The 14,479-nt window shown below is 49.4% G+C and overlaps 1 protein-coding gene and 1 pseudogene across 1 annotated transcript in view; both read left to right on the forward strand.

Moving 5' to 3' along the window:
* shank3a (SH3 and multiple ankyrin repeat domains 3a) overlaps positions 1-14,479 on the forward strand; it is a 116,657-nt gene that overhangs the window by 64,567 nt on the left and 37,611 nt on the right. Inside the window, exons 11-13 of the mRNA XM_028958753.1 lie at positions 1,664-2,009; positions 11,382-11,560; positions 12,216-12,473. Coding sequence (XP_028814586.1) covers positions 1,664-2,009; positions 11,382-11,560; positions 12,216-12,473 — 783 coding nt within the window. The remainder of the gene's footprint in view (positions 1-1,663; positions 2,010-11,381; positions 11,561-12,215; positions 12,474-14,479) is intronic.
* Positions 8,920-9,019, forward strand: LOC114767531 (uncharacterized; annotated as a pseudogene).

Here is a 14,479-nt window from a genome sequence, read left to right on the forward strand (position 1 = left end):
TAATTTCACTGCAGTGACAGAAGGTGAAGAATTGAACAGACATTATTGTTCTACTGTAATACAAACCAACAGTTTATAAGTCAGTTTTTCAGTATTTTATCAACTCAGTCACAGCATAGAAATTAGACGTTTTCTTTTGGAAAACGGTTACAGGCGGTTCACTTTGAAAGAGAACAATACAAAAATCCCATTCAAGGCTTCTATTGTCAAGATTTAATTAAAATACATTTGTCATTGTAAATAATTTGATGTAGAATCATTTATTTTAATGTTGGTTCAGGCGTCCGTGGCGTCAGGTTATTCTGGTCATTGTAGAAAATTCCCGGTGAGACGATAATGTTGTGTTGTAGATCTCTGGTCAGATCAGCTTTTCCTCCATTCCTGCAATACGTCATGGCGTGTACTCTGTAGATCAGGCCGCCACGGTCACTACCGGCCCTACTTTTTATACCACCGCCAGAAAATCACCAAGCGACGACATTATAAAGTTCTGCACGGCATGGATGCAGTATTGTCCACGTCTGCATCGCGATGCATTGATCAACACCCCTACTTATTTCACAGCTCAGCGTCTTCAGTTTCGGGCCACAGTGTAAAAAAACGAGTAGGTGTTGGCTGGTGGTGTCCCTGGTCCCCACCCCTCGGTGATGGACGCTCGTGGTCTCCATCCTGGTCTCTCAGGGCGGCATCCCACCTTCAGACGGTGTTGGCTGTGCAGCATTTTAGGCAGATGGAGATCGGGACACAGCTGGACAGCTAAATGCCTCTCATGCAGGGCTGTGTAATGAGAGCCCGCTGGGATCCGGGTGTGTGTGTGTGTGTGTGTGTGGACTCATCACTCACTGTACACACAAACACACACACACACACACACACACACACGGATCCCAGCGGGCTGCGAACGAGGGTGAGAATGAAATGGTGGTGGGTGGCGTAATTCCGCCAGGGAATGAAACACATTGCTCTTCCCCGCTATCACTAATGCTAATGCTAGTGCATTTCCCCGCGGCTCCTTCGCCGGGGTTCGCTCCTGCTTGGGATTCTGGGAAATGCTATACAGCCAATTGGGCTGCGGTGAAATTGCATGGCAGCGTTACAGATGCGACCCGCCTCGGCTTCGGCAGGATGTAGGATTCAATTTCAGCCAATAGTGAGCGTGCACATAGTAAACAAATATTAACTTAAGCACACTTACTCACGGGCCACTTTATTAGAGACACCTGCCCTGTAGCTCCGCCTTGCGGTTGTAGAGTTAGAGAGACTCAGTCCAGGTATTATAATGGCCGAGAATCATATGCTAATTAGTTGTGATTTGTTTGTTTGTTTGTTGGTTAATCTTCCTGTATCGGTCGGTTCTGGAGCGTCCATCTCACCCGCTCGCGCTTCTTATTGCGTTCGGCGCCTCGCCTGTCTGCGTGGTGATGACCATGACAGCACTAACGTCCGTGGACATCACGATGACGCTCTAGGTGAAGGCCCATCACCGCTGAAATTCCCGCTTCTTTGGTTAATTAGGTTCCTCTAATCTCTCACTTTTGGTAGGTTGGATTTTTTCGGTGTTCGTGTGCATATGTGTGTTTAATGAGGCTCAGAATTCGAGTAAAAAAGTATAAAAGTATGTTTCCATGTGCTTTGTATTAAATATTATGTCTTGTGTCCCCAGTGCCTTTCAGGGAAACTCCGTCTTACACCAACCGTCGGCGAGTGGCGACGGGCGGGACCCTGACCCCACGCTCGCTGCTCCGCTCCGCCTCCGACAACAACCTGAACGGCGACGGCCACCCCGCCCACTCGCCGGTGCCCTCCCTGCGGAGCCTGCCCCCCCTCGCGGCCCCGCCCGGGGGCGGCGACACGCCCGCCGCCGACGGCAGCCTTCAGAGCACCGGCAGCTCCCGGTCCTCGCACACCCACGCACACACCCGCTCGCCGTCCCTCCAGCGCGTCACCGAAGAGCCCGACAAGCACGTCCTGCGCAGGCACCCGCACGGACACGCCCGTGGACGCCTCAGGTCAGGGCCTCCGCCTCCTAGTACAGCCCCGAGTTGTCCGGTCCCTGTCCTGAGCGTCCCCAGCATCATGCGTCATTAGGGCCTGGTACCACCACAGTGGTGGAACCACCAGCTTCTACCTGGACGGATCGGATTTATTTGATCCAGTATGAAGACTCCAGCAGGCCGACGGTTTAGATTAATTTGGAGTAATTAAATAAAAGACGGAATTAAGCTGCAGGGAAAAGGGAGGATGTCCACACAAGCACATTCTACAAGTTATGTCAGCAGGGACAACGTTAATAACGTGATCACTGTCAGAAAGTAAGGTAACCGCGAAAATGATGCTCGCCTCTCCTGCATTTTTATTCATTACTAAAACGTGTCCATTAATTACATGTATTAAACAGAGTTCATTTGTAGTGTGGTTGTAAGTTGTCTGGAAAGAAGACGGTTTAAAACAGAGTGCGTTGTGGGTAGAGCAGAGACCATGTTGTGTCACTGAAGGAGATGGATGGAGAGGGCGTCTCGTCTTCTTTTGTCCGCAGTTCATCGGTCACGTCTGCTAATCTCTCAGAAAGCAGGCCGCTTCCCGCTTAATCTCCGCCCGTCCTCCTCCTCCTCCTCCCTCCGCCCCGTCTGAGAGTGACTGATACTACCATGCGTGATACCACCACGTGGAATATTGGCCCTGCCTTCTGGCGCCATGGTGATCGTTCGTTTCCTGTCTGCTTGTTCATTAGTTCAAGCCTGAAGGTTCGATTGTTCGAGTGGGACATGCAATGACCTGCTTGCGCGTGTTTCCATTTTTCATGTCGTCCCGTTGGCTGGCGTTGTTTCTGGTCCCTTGCCCTGTGTGTCTGACTGTGACCAACTGGCCTTCCCTACGGGGTGACACAGGTGGCCATAGCAACCGCAGGAGTGTGACCATGGCAACCAGGGAAGTGTGAAATTAGTTCCCCAGGTCACCAGGCGACCCCTGCGGCTCCTCCCCCTCACTTCCTGTTCTGGGTCATGCATGAAGGGTCAAGCGGGCCAGCGCTGCGGCTTACGCGGAAGTTTCTGTGAGAACTCCGTGTTCAGTGTGACGTCTGGAGATGTTGATCTGGATCTGGAGACAGGTTCTCCTTAAACTCGAATGGTTGACTTCCCAGAACTACGGTACGGTACGTGTTCTACAGCCCAGTGGTTGTCCAACTATTGAGAAGCTACATTTAGTACAATTCATACCGATATGTACAGATGGGGCAGTGGTGGCCTAGCGGTTGAGGAAGTGGACCCGTAATCAGAAGGTTGTGGGTTCGAACCCTGAACCGCCAAGGTGCCACTGAGGTCCCCTTGATGAAGGTCCCGTCCCCACACAATGCTCCCCGGGCGCCTGTCATGGTGCCCACTGCTCACCAAGGGTGATGGTTACCGGCGATAAATGCTGTAAATGTAAATACAGAGGACACGTGTCACCGTGTCACTGTGTGCTGTGCTTCACAATGAAAAGCAATTCACTTGTTTTTCTTCATTAACAGAATTGACTGTTCTGCAGCCGAGAAACTCCGTGTTTTAACGTTATGGCGTGATGGTCCAGCTGCCTCCTCCGTTCTCTGCTGCTCATGTCACTGATATGATTGTATCATGACAGTATGTGAGTGTCACTGTGTCTGACTGGGACATCAGTTGATTACACGAGTAATAATCAGCCAGTAAGTAGCAGAGATGTTTCGCCACATCCTGGACCTCGTGGCGGACGGGCCTGTGAAGGAGACAGACAAGGTCTTCCAGCACTCTGCTCTACCTGGAGAGATGCCTTCAGCCCCCAGGAACAGATAAGCAGCATAAAGGACGGTGACTTTGTGGAGGATAATGGTGGCCTGGGGCCTGTCACAGCCCCCTGCCTGCACCCGCATATCAAAAACATGTCCATCTATTAATTATGAGGAAAAGCAGCAAAGCAAACACCGTCCAGACGGAACTCAGGTTCTGCAGGTTCACTTTAGAACATGGATCAAGGAAGCAGTACAATATGAGGCGACTCAGGAAAATGCTGTTGTGTGGGTTTAAAATACCGTTTACCGAGTGATGCATCTTTTCTTTTTTTTACCTCCCTATAGATAATATTATTTCTGTTTCCTTAAAAACGAATACAAATGCAGCAGTGCCCTTTTGGGAAATTAATTTAATCCGTTTCTCTCAGCACATGCAGCTCGGCGTGCTTAAACGTTCCGTGCTGCATTAACTCGGGACGTTCGTCTCCCTCGTTGAGAATAAATCTATATACTTTGGGTGTAATTGGCACACGGGGTGTTGGAACGTCGCGCCGTGATCAACATGTGCGATCGGCTCTATCCACGGCATTCAGACAAAATCCCATACTGAGTGCAACGATCTTTATTTTCGCATCATTAAATTCGGTGCCGTTTCCTGACGTTTAATAAAGCGATGATGTGCAATTTAGGCCCCGTCCACATGAGAACGATATTCTCTAAAACAGCAGTTCGGATTATAAAAAAATGTAACCCCCCCTCCACACCTGTAAGGGGCGCTGTAATTCCCCGCTCGCTGGCGGGTAAGGTGGGGTGCCGGTTCGAATCCCGAACTGCCGGGGTGCGACACTGAGCAAAGCACCGTCACCGGTAAATACAGAGGACGCGTTTCCCCGTGCCACCATGCGTTTGGGGTTATAGGTCAAAAAGGAAACGCTTCGCCGTCCACACAAATACGCAGAAAATACGTGCCAGATCGGACAGATCGGAAGTGTTCCTGTCTTGGAGAAAAACGGCGCCTGAAGCTTGTCGGTATTTCCGTCCTGTCCAGCATTTATTTAGAAGCTTCGTCTTTTAAAGGCATTAAATACACAACCTACAGCCAATCAGAATCAAAGTAAAGTTAAAGTGAAGTGATTGTCACATGTGATACACAGCACACGATGCACACAGTGAAATTTGTCCTCTGCATTTAACCCATCACCCTGAGTGAGCAGTGGGCAGCCATGACAGGCGCCCGGGGAGCAGTGTGTGGGGACGGTGCTTTGCTCAGTGGCACCTTGGCGGATCAGGATTCGAACCTGCAACCTTCTGATTACGGGGCCTTAACCGCTAGGCCACCACTGCCCCTTAGCACTGCCCCAAGCACAAGTCCTTGCATCACGTGTGCACCTTTCTGTGTCGACGGGGAGGGTCCTGCTCGGTCGTTTCACCTCCTCAGGTCCACATCAAGGTGGATCCAGCATCCAAATCTGCCGCCATGACACACCTCCCATCGCGCTCTGCCCTGCAGCCTTCGTTACGGCCTTTTTTTAATTGAAATACATGTTGGTTTCCGGGAAGGTCACCGGGTTCGCACCCGGCATTACTCAGCTAAAATCCCGCCTGGATAAACCGGGCGCTGCAGCTGCGTGCTGCAAGTCAATGAGGGAGAGGGACCAGCTTCCCAACATGCCCGCCGCATTCTTCCCGGCCCGGCTGAGCCTGTCAGGAAGTCTCCTAATTAAACCGCAGCGTAATTCCGGCGTTTTCATCAAACACTCGCTTCACCGGCCGCTTTTTAGAAAGGAGAAGAGGGCCGATGATTTACCGAAACGCCTCCGTCTCCGCCCTGCAGTGCTTCTGAATGCGGGAGAATGAGGCGGAGAGGTGCATGATGGGACGAGAGCAGGCTGGCAGAGTAGCCCCGGGGGGGCGGAGCCTCTCGACCTGTGGGGTTGTTTCATTTGAAGTGACCTGTGTGGTCTTTTAAACAGAGGGAGTTGTGTGTGTGTGTGTGTGTGTGTGTGTGTGTGTGTGTGTGTGTGGTCCCCACCTGCAGCCTCTAGAGGGAACATCCTGCAGCTCACCTGAAGACACACACACACACACACACACACACACTCATTAACACCCACAATGCCTCTCCCACAGTGACAGTCCTACAGACGGGGTGAAGGATACGGGGTGAAGACCACCTGCATCAAGCCCAGATTAATCAGTCCTGGGAAAGACACATTTTAATGGAATGTTATTTTTGTGTCCTCTGCGTTTAACCATCCCCCTTACTTTGCTCAGAATTCGAATCGTGAACCTTCCGATTACGCTCCACCGCTGCCCTGATATTAGGGGACCTTTAATACTGAACTTCCAGCTTTCTGCTCAATAGAGGTGCAGAGGGACAGAATGTCCACTGCTTACTGAACGTGTCCCAAGATGGTGCACCTTTGGGCAGGTTCACGTGGGCGTCCCATGCAGCTGTATCTACAACACACACACAGATGTGCAATGCACATCAAACCCAGAGTATACCCTGGATCAATAATGTCCTAAGTACTCAGTGCAGGTCCAGGTCACCTTAGCAAGACTTCATGTCTTTCTGTCTTTCCTTTTCAAACCACTCTTATTGGACCTCTATCAGGCGTCAGGGAAATTCTTCTTTTTTTCCCTTCTGTTGTCTCCTTCATCTGAAGCTCTTATTTGAACTGTGTTGTGACCACATGTCCAATTTTCAGTTAATGTGGATGGAAAACCGGAGATGCCTCATGCCTAAAGTCTTCTAGACGTTGGGACCTTATCTTACCAAAAGCACTACAATTTTCCCCCTGGATTCAAATACTGAAGTCGACTGAAGTTCAGCGTCTTGTAGTCGGCGACCGGGGCTCCATGTTGGAGGAGGTGGTTACCATGGCGATGCAGTCCATCATAAACCGTGGCCCCACGCAGCGCAAACGCAAAACGCCTGCTACAAAAGAGCGAATTTCTTCACTGTCTGATCCGAGCGGCTTCGCTTTACCTGGAGCGGCCAAACTTTCATCCGGAAGCATCTGTGTGGCCGTTACCACGGTTACCTGAGAGCACTTGCGACTGAGGAGATGATAATGGCTTTAAAGGGCGGCTTTCCGCTGAGCCCCCTGTCAGGATCAGAAGCACTCGGCGTGTTTATTGGTGGAGAGAGTTCATCTCCGGCTGGCATTGCGCTCCTCTAACGGTCGAACTCTGCAGAACCTCCCACTTTTCATCAATTACTCTTCACTCGAGACAGAATCTCTGTTCTACCTCTTCCTGAACATGGAGGCATCGCGAACGCAACAGAAATGAGATTTTTATGCCATTCTTGCCCAGCGTTAATTCTGCCTGATTCAAAAGCTCGTCATATTTCTTCCCATTTTGGAACTGATGCGAGCCTTTTAATTATTGATTCGTCTAATAAATGAAAAGCAAGCTGCATTTGCTGGCTGACTCGTGTTTTATGAGCTTCTCTTGGTGTTTGTGTTCATGTTCTGGGTTGTAATATATCTATCTCTGTAAATAGAGTCCATCAGTGCACTTTGGACATTTTCTTCCCTGGCGGCCTGGCACTCGAATATCGTCCCATTTTGCAAGATGCCCCATGCAATAAGTTGTTTTTATAGTCCTGTTTTCATGTCCAGTGTTGGTGGAGGGTTCACGAAGCTGTTCCATTTCCGTCATCAGTACAGTGATCAGCTGAAACCTCTGCCCGGGGCTCGTGTCTGAGGACGTGTCTGGGACATGTTTTACCAGCGTGTGCGTTCGTCCGTCCTCCCATCAGCTCGCGGACATGTTTAGATCTGTGTCTCCATTTGACCAGGCGTGTGAATATGATTATGAGCACTGCCCCTGTCTCCCGCTTGTCCACAGAGCGTATCAGACTTGTGAAAATGGAGATGGGGACATTTACTGGCACTTCAGCACCAAAAGCTGAAGATCTTCAGATGAAAGGAGGACGAGTTTGAGTTGTTGGCTGTAATTGCAGGTGTATAATGGCACCTCCTGGCTCACTGAGCTGGGCTGCACTAGTGCATGAAGAATGATAATGATGCGAAGGAGCGCAATTTTAAAAGGCAAAAAGTGTGTGTGTATATTTATATCTGTACTAATAGAGTCAAAATGTGTTATTTCATGAATTGTACATGAAATATTACATGAAACTAGGGCTGTGCGATAAAACATAAAAATGTATATTGCGATATAAATTGAACCATGGACAGTAGATGGATTATAATTTAGTAATTTAGGAAGTAAATTTAAATGTGTTTACAATGCGTTGTATAATAAATATTTTACAGTTACATCAACATATAGCATAACCATATTCCAGATTAAGCAATATCTGGCCAATTCGACTGAAAGGGGAATTTCTGTCACACCCATAAGGCCAGTGAAATAGCAGGTATTTGTATGAACATTTTAAGAAAATATTTAAATATCTCTATGCTTGTACATGTTTTATAATGAAGTCCTTTTTTAAGATTTGTGATTTTTAAAATCACAGGACACCAAACAGGCCAGGACCGCCCCTGGTTATTTCCCTGCATGCTGTCAGTAGCTGAAAAATCTGTTCTGTTCGGTAAAATAATGACCATGAAATAATATTTCACAATAATAAGTACTTTAATATAGCAGAGTGCAATATATTTCACAATTTTATGTTGCTATTATACATCCTTCTATTATTATTTTTAGTGTTTTTTGTGGTTTTGTTCAGGTCAAACGACTTGAAATGAAGTGAAGTGATTGTCATTGTGAAACACTGCAGCACAGCACACAGTGACATGGTGAAATGTGTCCTCTGTATTTAACCACCCTGTAATCACCCTTGGCGAGCAGTGGGCACCGTGATACGGGTGGTTGTAGCCTAGCGGGTAACACACCCGTCTATGAACCAGAAGACCCAGGTTCAAATTCCACTTACTACCATCATGTCCCTGAGCAAGACACTTAACCCTGAGTGTCTCCAGTGGGAGACTGTCCCTGTAACTACTGATTGCAAGTCACTCTGGATAAGGACGTCTGGTAAATGCTGTAAATGTAAATTACAGGCACCCGGGGAGCAGTGTGTGGGTACGGTACCTTCATCAAGGGGACCTCAGTGGCACCTTGGCGGGTCAGGATTCGAACCAGCAACCTTCTGCTTTACTTTACTTTACTTTACTTTATTTATCCAAAGCTTGCTGCTTTGTATGGCTGCACATATACTAAAATTGGATCGATACAGAGAAGATTAGCAGGGCCCCTGCAAAAGGATGACACCGTGAAGCGCTCCATATTTTTGTGGAGTGGTGGTTAAGGAAGCGGCCCCGTAATCAGAAGGTTGCCGGTTCGAATCCCGATCCGCCAAGGTGCCACTGAGGTGCCACTGAGCAAAGCACCGTCCCCACACACTGCTCCCCGGGCGCCTGTCATGGTGCCCACTGCTCACTCAGGGTGATGGTTAAATGCAGAGGACAAATTTCACCGTGACACCGCTGTGCTGCAGTGTCTCACAATGACAATCACTTCACTTTCACAGATTACGGGGTCGCTTCCTTACCCGCTAGGCCACCACAGCCCCATATGCCCGTATTATCACAATCGTTCCCGTTGGCCAAATCTATATCGCATACGTTTATACCATTTATCCCGTGCAGCCCTACATGAAACCAAACCACAAAATGTATCTAAAAATCATATCTAAAAATATATATTACAAATAGAGAAAGTTTAAAATGATGTCTGCTTATCAACAATATCTAATCTGTTGGTCATAAACGAAGATCAATTTCATTAATTCACTAAATGGAGAGTACATTTTTCTTATTTTTTAAAATGATATTTAGCTGCCAATAATCAGCACAGATATGGAAGACTGTAGAAGACTTTACCTTGGTTATTAAATCAAAAGGTCATGGCACAAATGTTGTGGTGCAAATGGACCTCTGTTTTCGGGGTTGGTTAGTCTCATTCATGTGTGCTGTTTGCAGTAGAAATGATGGGGGGACCTGGAACCTGGTGTTTGTGCGAGCTGAGGATGTGAGTGGAGTCTCTGGTGGAGGTTGGGAGGCTGTTGCTCTGGTAACAGGTGTTGTGTGATGGCGAGTGTGTCAGTTCCAGCAGCACGGCGCCACTCTTAGACATTTGGTGAAATTTGCAGGAGACGATGCGAACCGCTGGTAGTTTATCAGGAGCTCGTACCACTTTTCATATTCCTGAACTTCCTGTTCAGACATGACTGATTAATTTCAGTGATTTTGAGTTGAGTGGAACCAATGCAGATCCAGCACATCCCAAAGATTCTGACTGGGGTTTCGGTCAGGACTCTGTGGTGGTTGGTCGCTCCAGCTTCCTGGATCCTGGCCTGATCATCCACACATATTCTCCTGCCATCGTGAATAGCGCGTTGATGGAACATTGTGGTTGTTCACCAGAGTTCGGGGATCATCTGACTTCGTTTTACTGAACCAGTGAACCGCAACCCCAGATCACACCCCTGCCTCCATGGGCTTGGCATGATGGGCGCATCGCTTCATGACCTTACCTTCTTACCCTGATGCAACAGGGTCAGTCTGGACTCATCAGATCACATGACCTTTTCCCATTGATCCAACCCTGTCCAATAACCGTTCCTCCTAGCAAATTAAAGCCGTTTTTTACATTTCGTCTCTCCTGTGGCCACAAGGCTGTTTAATGGCATTCCTACACCTTCTCGCTATATAACGCACGTGGATCTGATTTCCAGCCACTGCTTAGATTATGGATGTCCACCGTCCTCCCAGAGTTTTAGAACTGTTGTAGCCTCCTCAGAGGAGGACAGTTCACCAGTGGTGACGTTGAGGAACAGGAGATGAGGAACGCCGAGGGATGCGACCTCTGTCGCCGGTATCCGGAACTGGGAGACCATAACAGTAGCAGCATTGGTAGCATATGCTCTCTGTCCATTCACAAGGCTCACAACGTCCCCTCGCTCTCTCTCGCTCGCTCGCCCGCCCTCTACATTAACATGCTGCAGCCATTCTGGCTCCTGTATCCTGCAGTAATTGGAAAGCCGTCACCGGGCCTGATGTTCGGTCCGAGTCGGGTGTGCGATCGAGGGGGACATGATGGAGAGGGGAGGGAGGGATCTGATTGGTCTCGCTGGTGAAGGAGGGGTATGAGAGTCTGAGTCACCACAGGAGAACATGAACCAGGATAAAACGCACACACACGCAGGTAAACGTTCCTCAGCTGTGTGTGTGTGTGTGTGTGTGTGTGTGTGTGTGCCCACCAGATGAATGAGAGAACCTGCAGCAGCATTAAGATTCAGCGCGTGAGGGGAGGGGAGAGGGAGAAGGAGGGAGGAGGAGGAGCCGGGTGGGAGGAGCAGCTCCAGCACCCTCCACACGCACCATGACCCCCGGTGTCGTTGCTGGCGGCGACCGTTGCCGCGTGCGGTAGAATGTGGAGCGTGGGGCGTGTGCGCCGCAGCAGAGAGACGGGGAGACAGCAGCGGCGACGCGACAGCGTGTGTGACGGAGCGGCGCGGGACGATGGCAGGACCGGACGGCTGCCGCTGAGCGCGGGAGGGGGCGTGTGTGTGGGGCGGGACCATGTCGGTGACCGCCGGACCGGGCTGCCAGCTGCCGGGGATCACCACGGTAACCTACGTTTTCGTTTACAGCCCCGGGACGGTGCAGCGGGAGCCCAGCCCCCCGCCCCTGGTGCCGGCCGTCGCCGGGGGCCGCGGCCCCAAGAGGAAACTGTACAGCGCCGTGCCGGGCCGCACCTTCATCGTGGTGAAGCCGTACACGCCGCAGGGCGAGGGGGAGATCCAGCTCAACCGGGGGGAGAGGGTCAAAGGTGAGCCGCCCGTCCGTCACACTTCACCTGTCAGTGAGACCAGGGTTCAAATCCCACGTGCTCCCACCAACGTACCTCCATCCATCATCACCTCCTGCTAATTAGAACCTAGAACCGGGGGACGTTCTACTGGCACATTGTGAGTGTACCTTGTTTTCTCCTCTTTTGAAAGCGCTGGCATTTAGGGACGAAGCGCGTCTTCGCCCTGCTTTACATGCCACCTTCAGAACGGACGGCCAATGACACGGTGTCTGCGACCATGATTATTCATAACTCCCAATGCATAGTCATGTGCTTTTTAAATAATGTCAGGGCTGACCCTCCCCCAGGTGGCCACACCTGTCCTGGCGTGAAGGACAGCAGGGAAAGGTCACTTCACGTCGGGTGAAGTTTGGAAGACTGGCGTTCGTTTGAACCTGGTTCAGGTTTTGAGCTGGGAAGGTTCTTGACCCCTGGCGTGGGATTGGACCTTCCAGTCAGGAGGTGACCTGGGTTCTCACTGATCCCAAGACGCAATCGAGTTTTTTTTACATTTTATCTGGTGAAATGTGTACATTTGTACTATGTGTGTGTGTGTGTGTGTGTGTGTGTTTACAATGTTCATGCCTCATATGTTCATATATCTGCTCTTGTCTCCATTCATGCTTCATTGCAGACAGTCACTCAAACGAGGTAGAAGGTAAAGACAGCATGTCACCCTACTGTCCCTTCTCCCTGTGTTCCTTTACACACACACGCGCACACACACACAGCTCCTGTTTCTCATACAGTCAAATTTCACTCCTGTCCCATCATCCAACTGCGGTTATTCTGTGTGTACGACACCCCACATGTCTATTAACTACCCCCCCTCTCTCTCTCCCTCCCTTTCTCGCTCTCTTCCTCTCTTCTTTCTGTTACGATGACTTCTGTGGTGAACCATAATTCTGATTATAGAGATGTATTATAATTGTGATTGCGGCTGGTATTCAGGTGTCCCCACATGCCACACACCTGTAGTGTCGGGTGATCAGGTGGCCTCTGTTGATGTGTCTCGTCCGGGACGTGCCAGCCTGCAGGCGCTCGGGGGACGTTGGCGTGTAGGCGGCGCCCGACACAGATGGGCAACTTGGTCTGAACTTCGTGGGGACCAGTGTCACATGATCAGGGGAATATATCAGGCTTTTACTGAAGAAGCGTGTCACTAATACTGAACTCATATACTGTTTAATTAGACACATTACCATTTATCATGCACCTCTCTTCTTTAATACGTTTCTTCTGTTGTAGGTCCTCATACACATGCACACACACACACACACACACACAGGTGTAAACATGGGAAATGGTGTTATCTATTTCCATGTGTGTGGTGGTGCACCCCTAGCCTGCCCACAGATCTGATAGCTGCTCCCATCCACCCTAGAAGAGAGTGTGCGTGAGGACCCGGGTCTGGTTCTGGGATGGTGGTGGTGATGGTGAACTCTCCTTCACTCCACCCGACTCACATTTGTTCTACTTTGTTTACTCTTGCAACTTGCTTCCTAGTGACATGGTTACCCTGCGATGAGGAGGAGGAGGACGATGAAGGTACATTGGAATATGACGGTGCCTTAAATCAGCAGTGGTCTAAATCGGTCCTGGTCTTGGTGGAACCACAACCAAAGCGACCTTCCACCTGGAAGACCACCTGGCAGGGGGTTCCTCCAGGACCAGGACTGACAACCACACTGTAGTCTGGATGTGCAGCTGATGTGTCATGTAGTTTAGCTGAAGCAGTGGCTGATGGGAAGTAGCGTGTGTGTTCCTCTAATGGATAGTAACAGGTGCACACACACACACACACACACACCATTAATCATGATGAAACTGATGAATCTGTGTTTCTGAGTGGGATACCCCAGGATGTGTGTGTTGATTGGTGTTATTAGTGTGTGTGTGTGTGTGTGTGTGTGTGTGTGTGTGTGTGTGTGCATGTGTGTAATGTGGAGTTGCAAGGTTTTTCCAGAATAGTGACTCGGTGTGATAAAAATTAAGGTTGCCTTGGTGACTGGTCGATGTGAGCGGTGACTGGATAGGTGGGGGCTATTACACACACACACACACACACACACACACACACACACAGCCTGACACAGACACTCAGAAAGGGAATTGATTGTTTTAAATGGCTTTGCTTGCATGTGTAAGAATCCATTATTTGTACATCCATTAAAGCTGGAAGTACAGAGGCAGTACACACACACACACACACACACACACACACACACTAAAACACAACACATGTGCTCATTGCTGTGCACACATAAGCATTCCTGTGTGTGTGTGTGTGTGTGTGTGTGTGTGTGTGTGTGTGTGTGTGTGTGTGTGTGTGTGTGACATTACCTGTTACCTGTGTGTGGTAATTACCGGGTTAAAGAGTTTCTGGTTGGAGCAGTGATTTTTATGTCCATGCTGACCTCATTGCCCTACACACACACACACACATACACACACACACCGGTGTTAAACACACACACCTTCAGCTCACCCGTCTTTGCTCTGAACCCGACCCCCTGCCGACCTCACCAGCTGTCCCCTCTTCTGTCACGTAGAACATGGAGCTGCAGCGAAACACAGCGGCTGCAATCATTTCCCCTCATGCGTTCAGCCTGCATGTATAATGAATCTGTGTGTGTGTGTGTGTGTGTGATGTACAACAACACTGTCATTCAGAATGAGTAGAACAGCATCAGCGTTTATATGATTTCTTTTTATTTCACACATTTATTATTTACCAAGAGGAACAGAGTTTTATTCGTGTCTCATTATATTCAGTAACGCTGATTTATGTCCGCAGGGTTTACAAGTTATCAGCTTACTGTATGTTGGAGAGGAGGAAGTAACTACACACCCAGTACTTTCTACTGGTGTGTAATTGTTCCTGACACCCAGAAGATG

Source organism: Denticeps clupeoides, chromosome 17 (assembly GCF_900700375.1).
Source record: "Denticeps clupeoides chromosome 17, fDenClu1.1, whole genome shotgun sequence".
Taxonomy (NCBI): domain Eukaryota; kingdom Metazoa; phylum Chordata; class Actinopteri; order Clupeiformes; family Denticipitidae; genus Denticeps; species Denticeps clupeoides.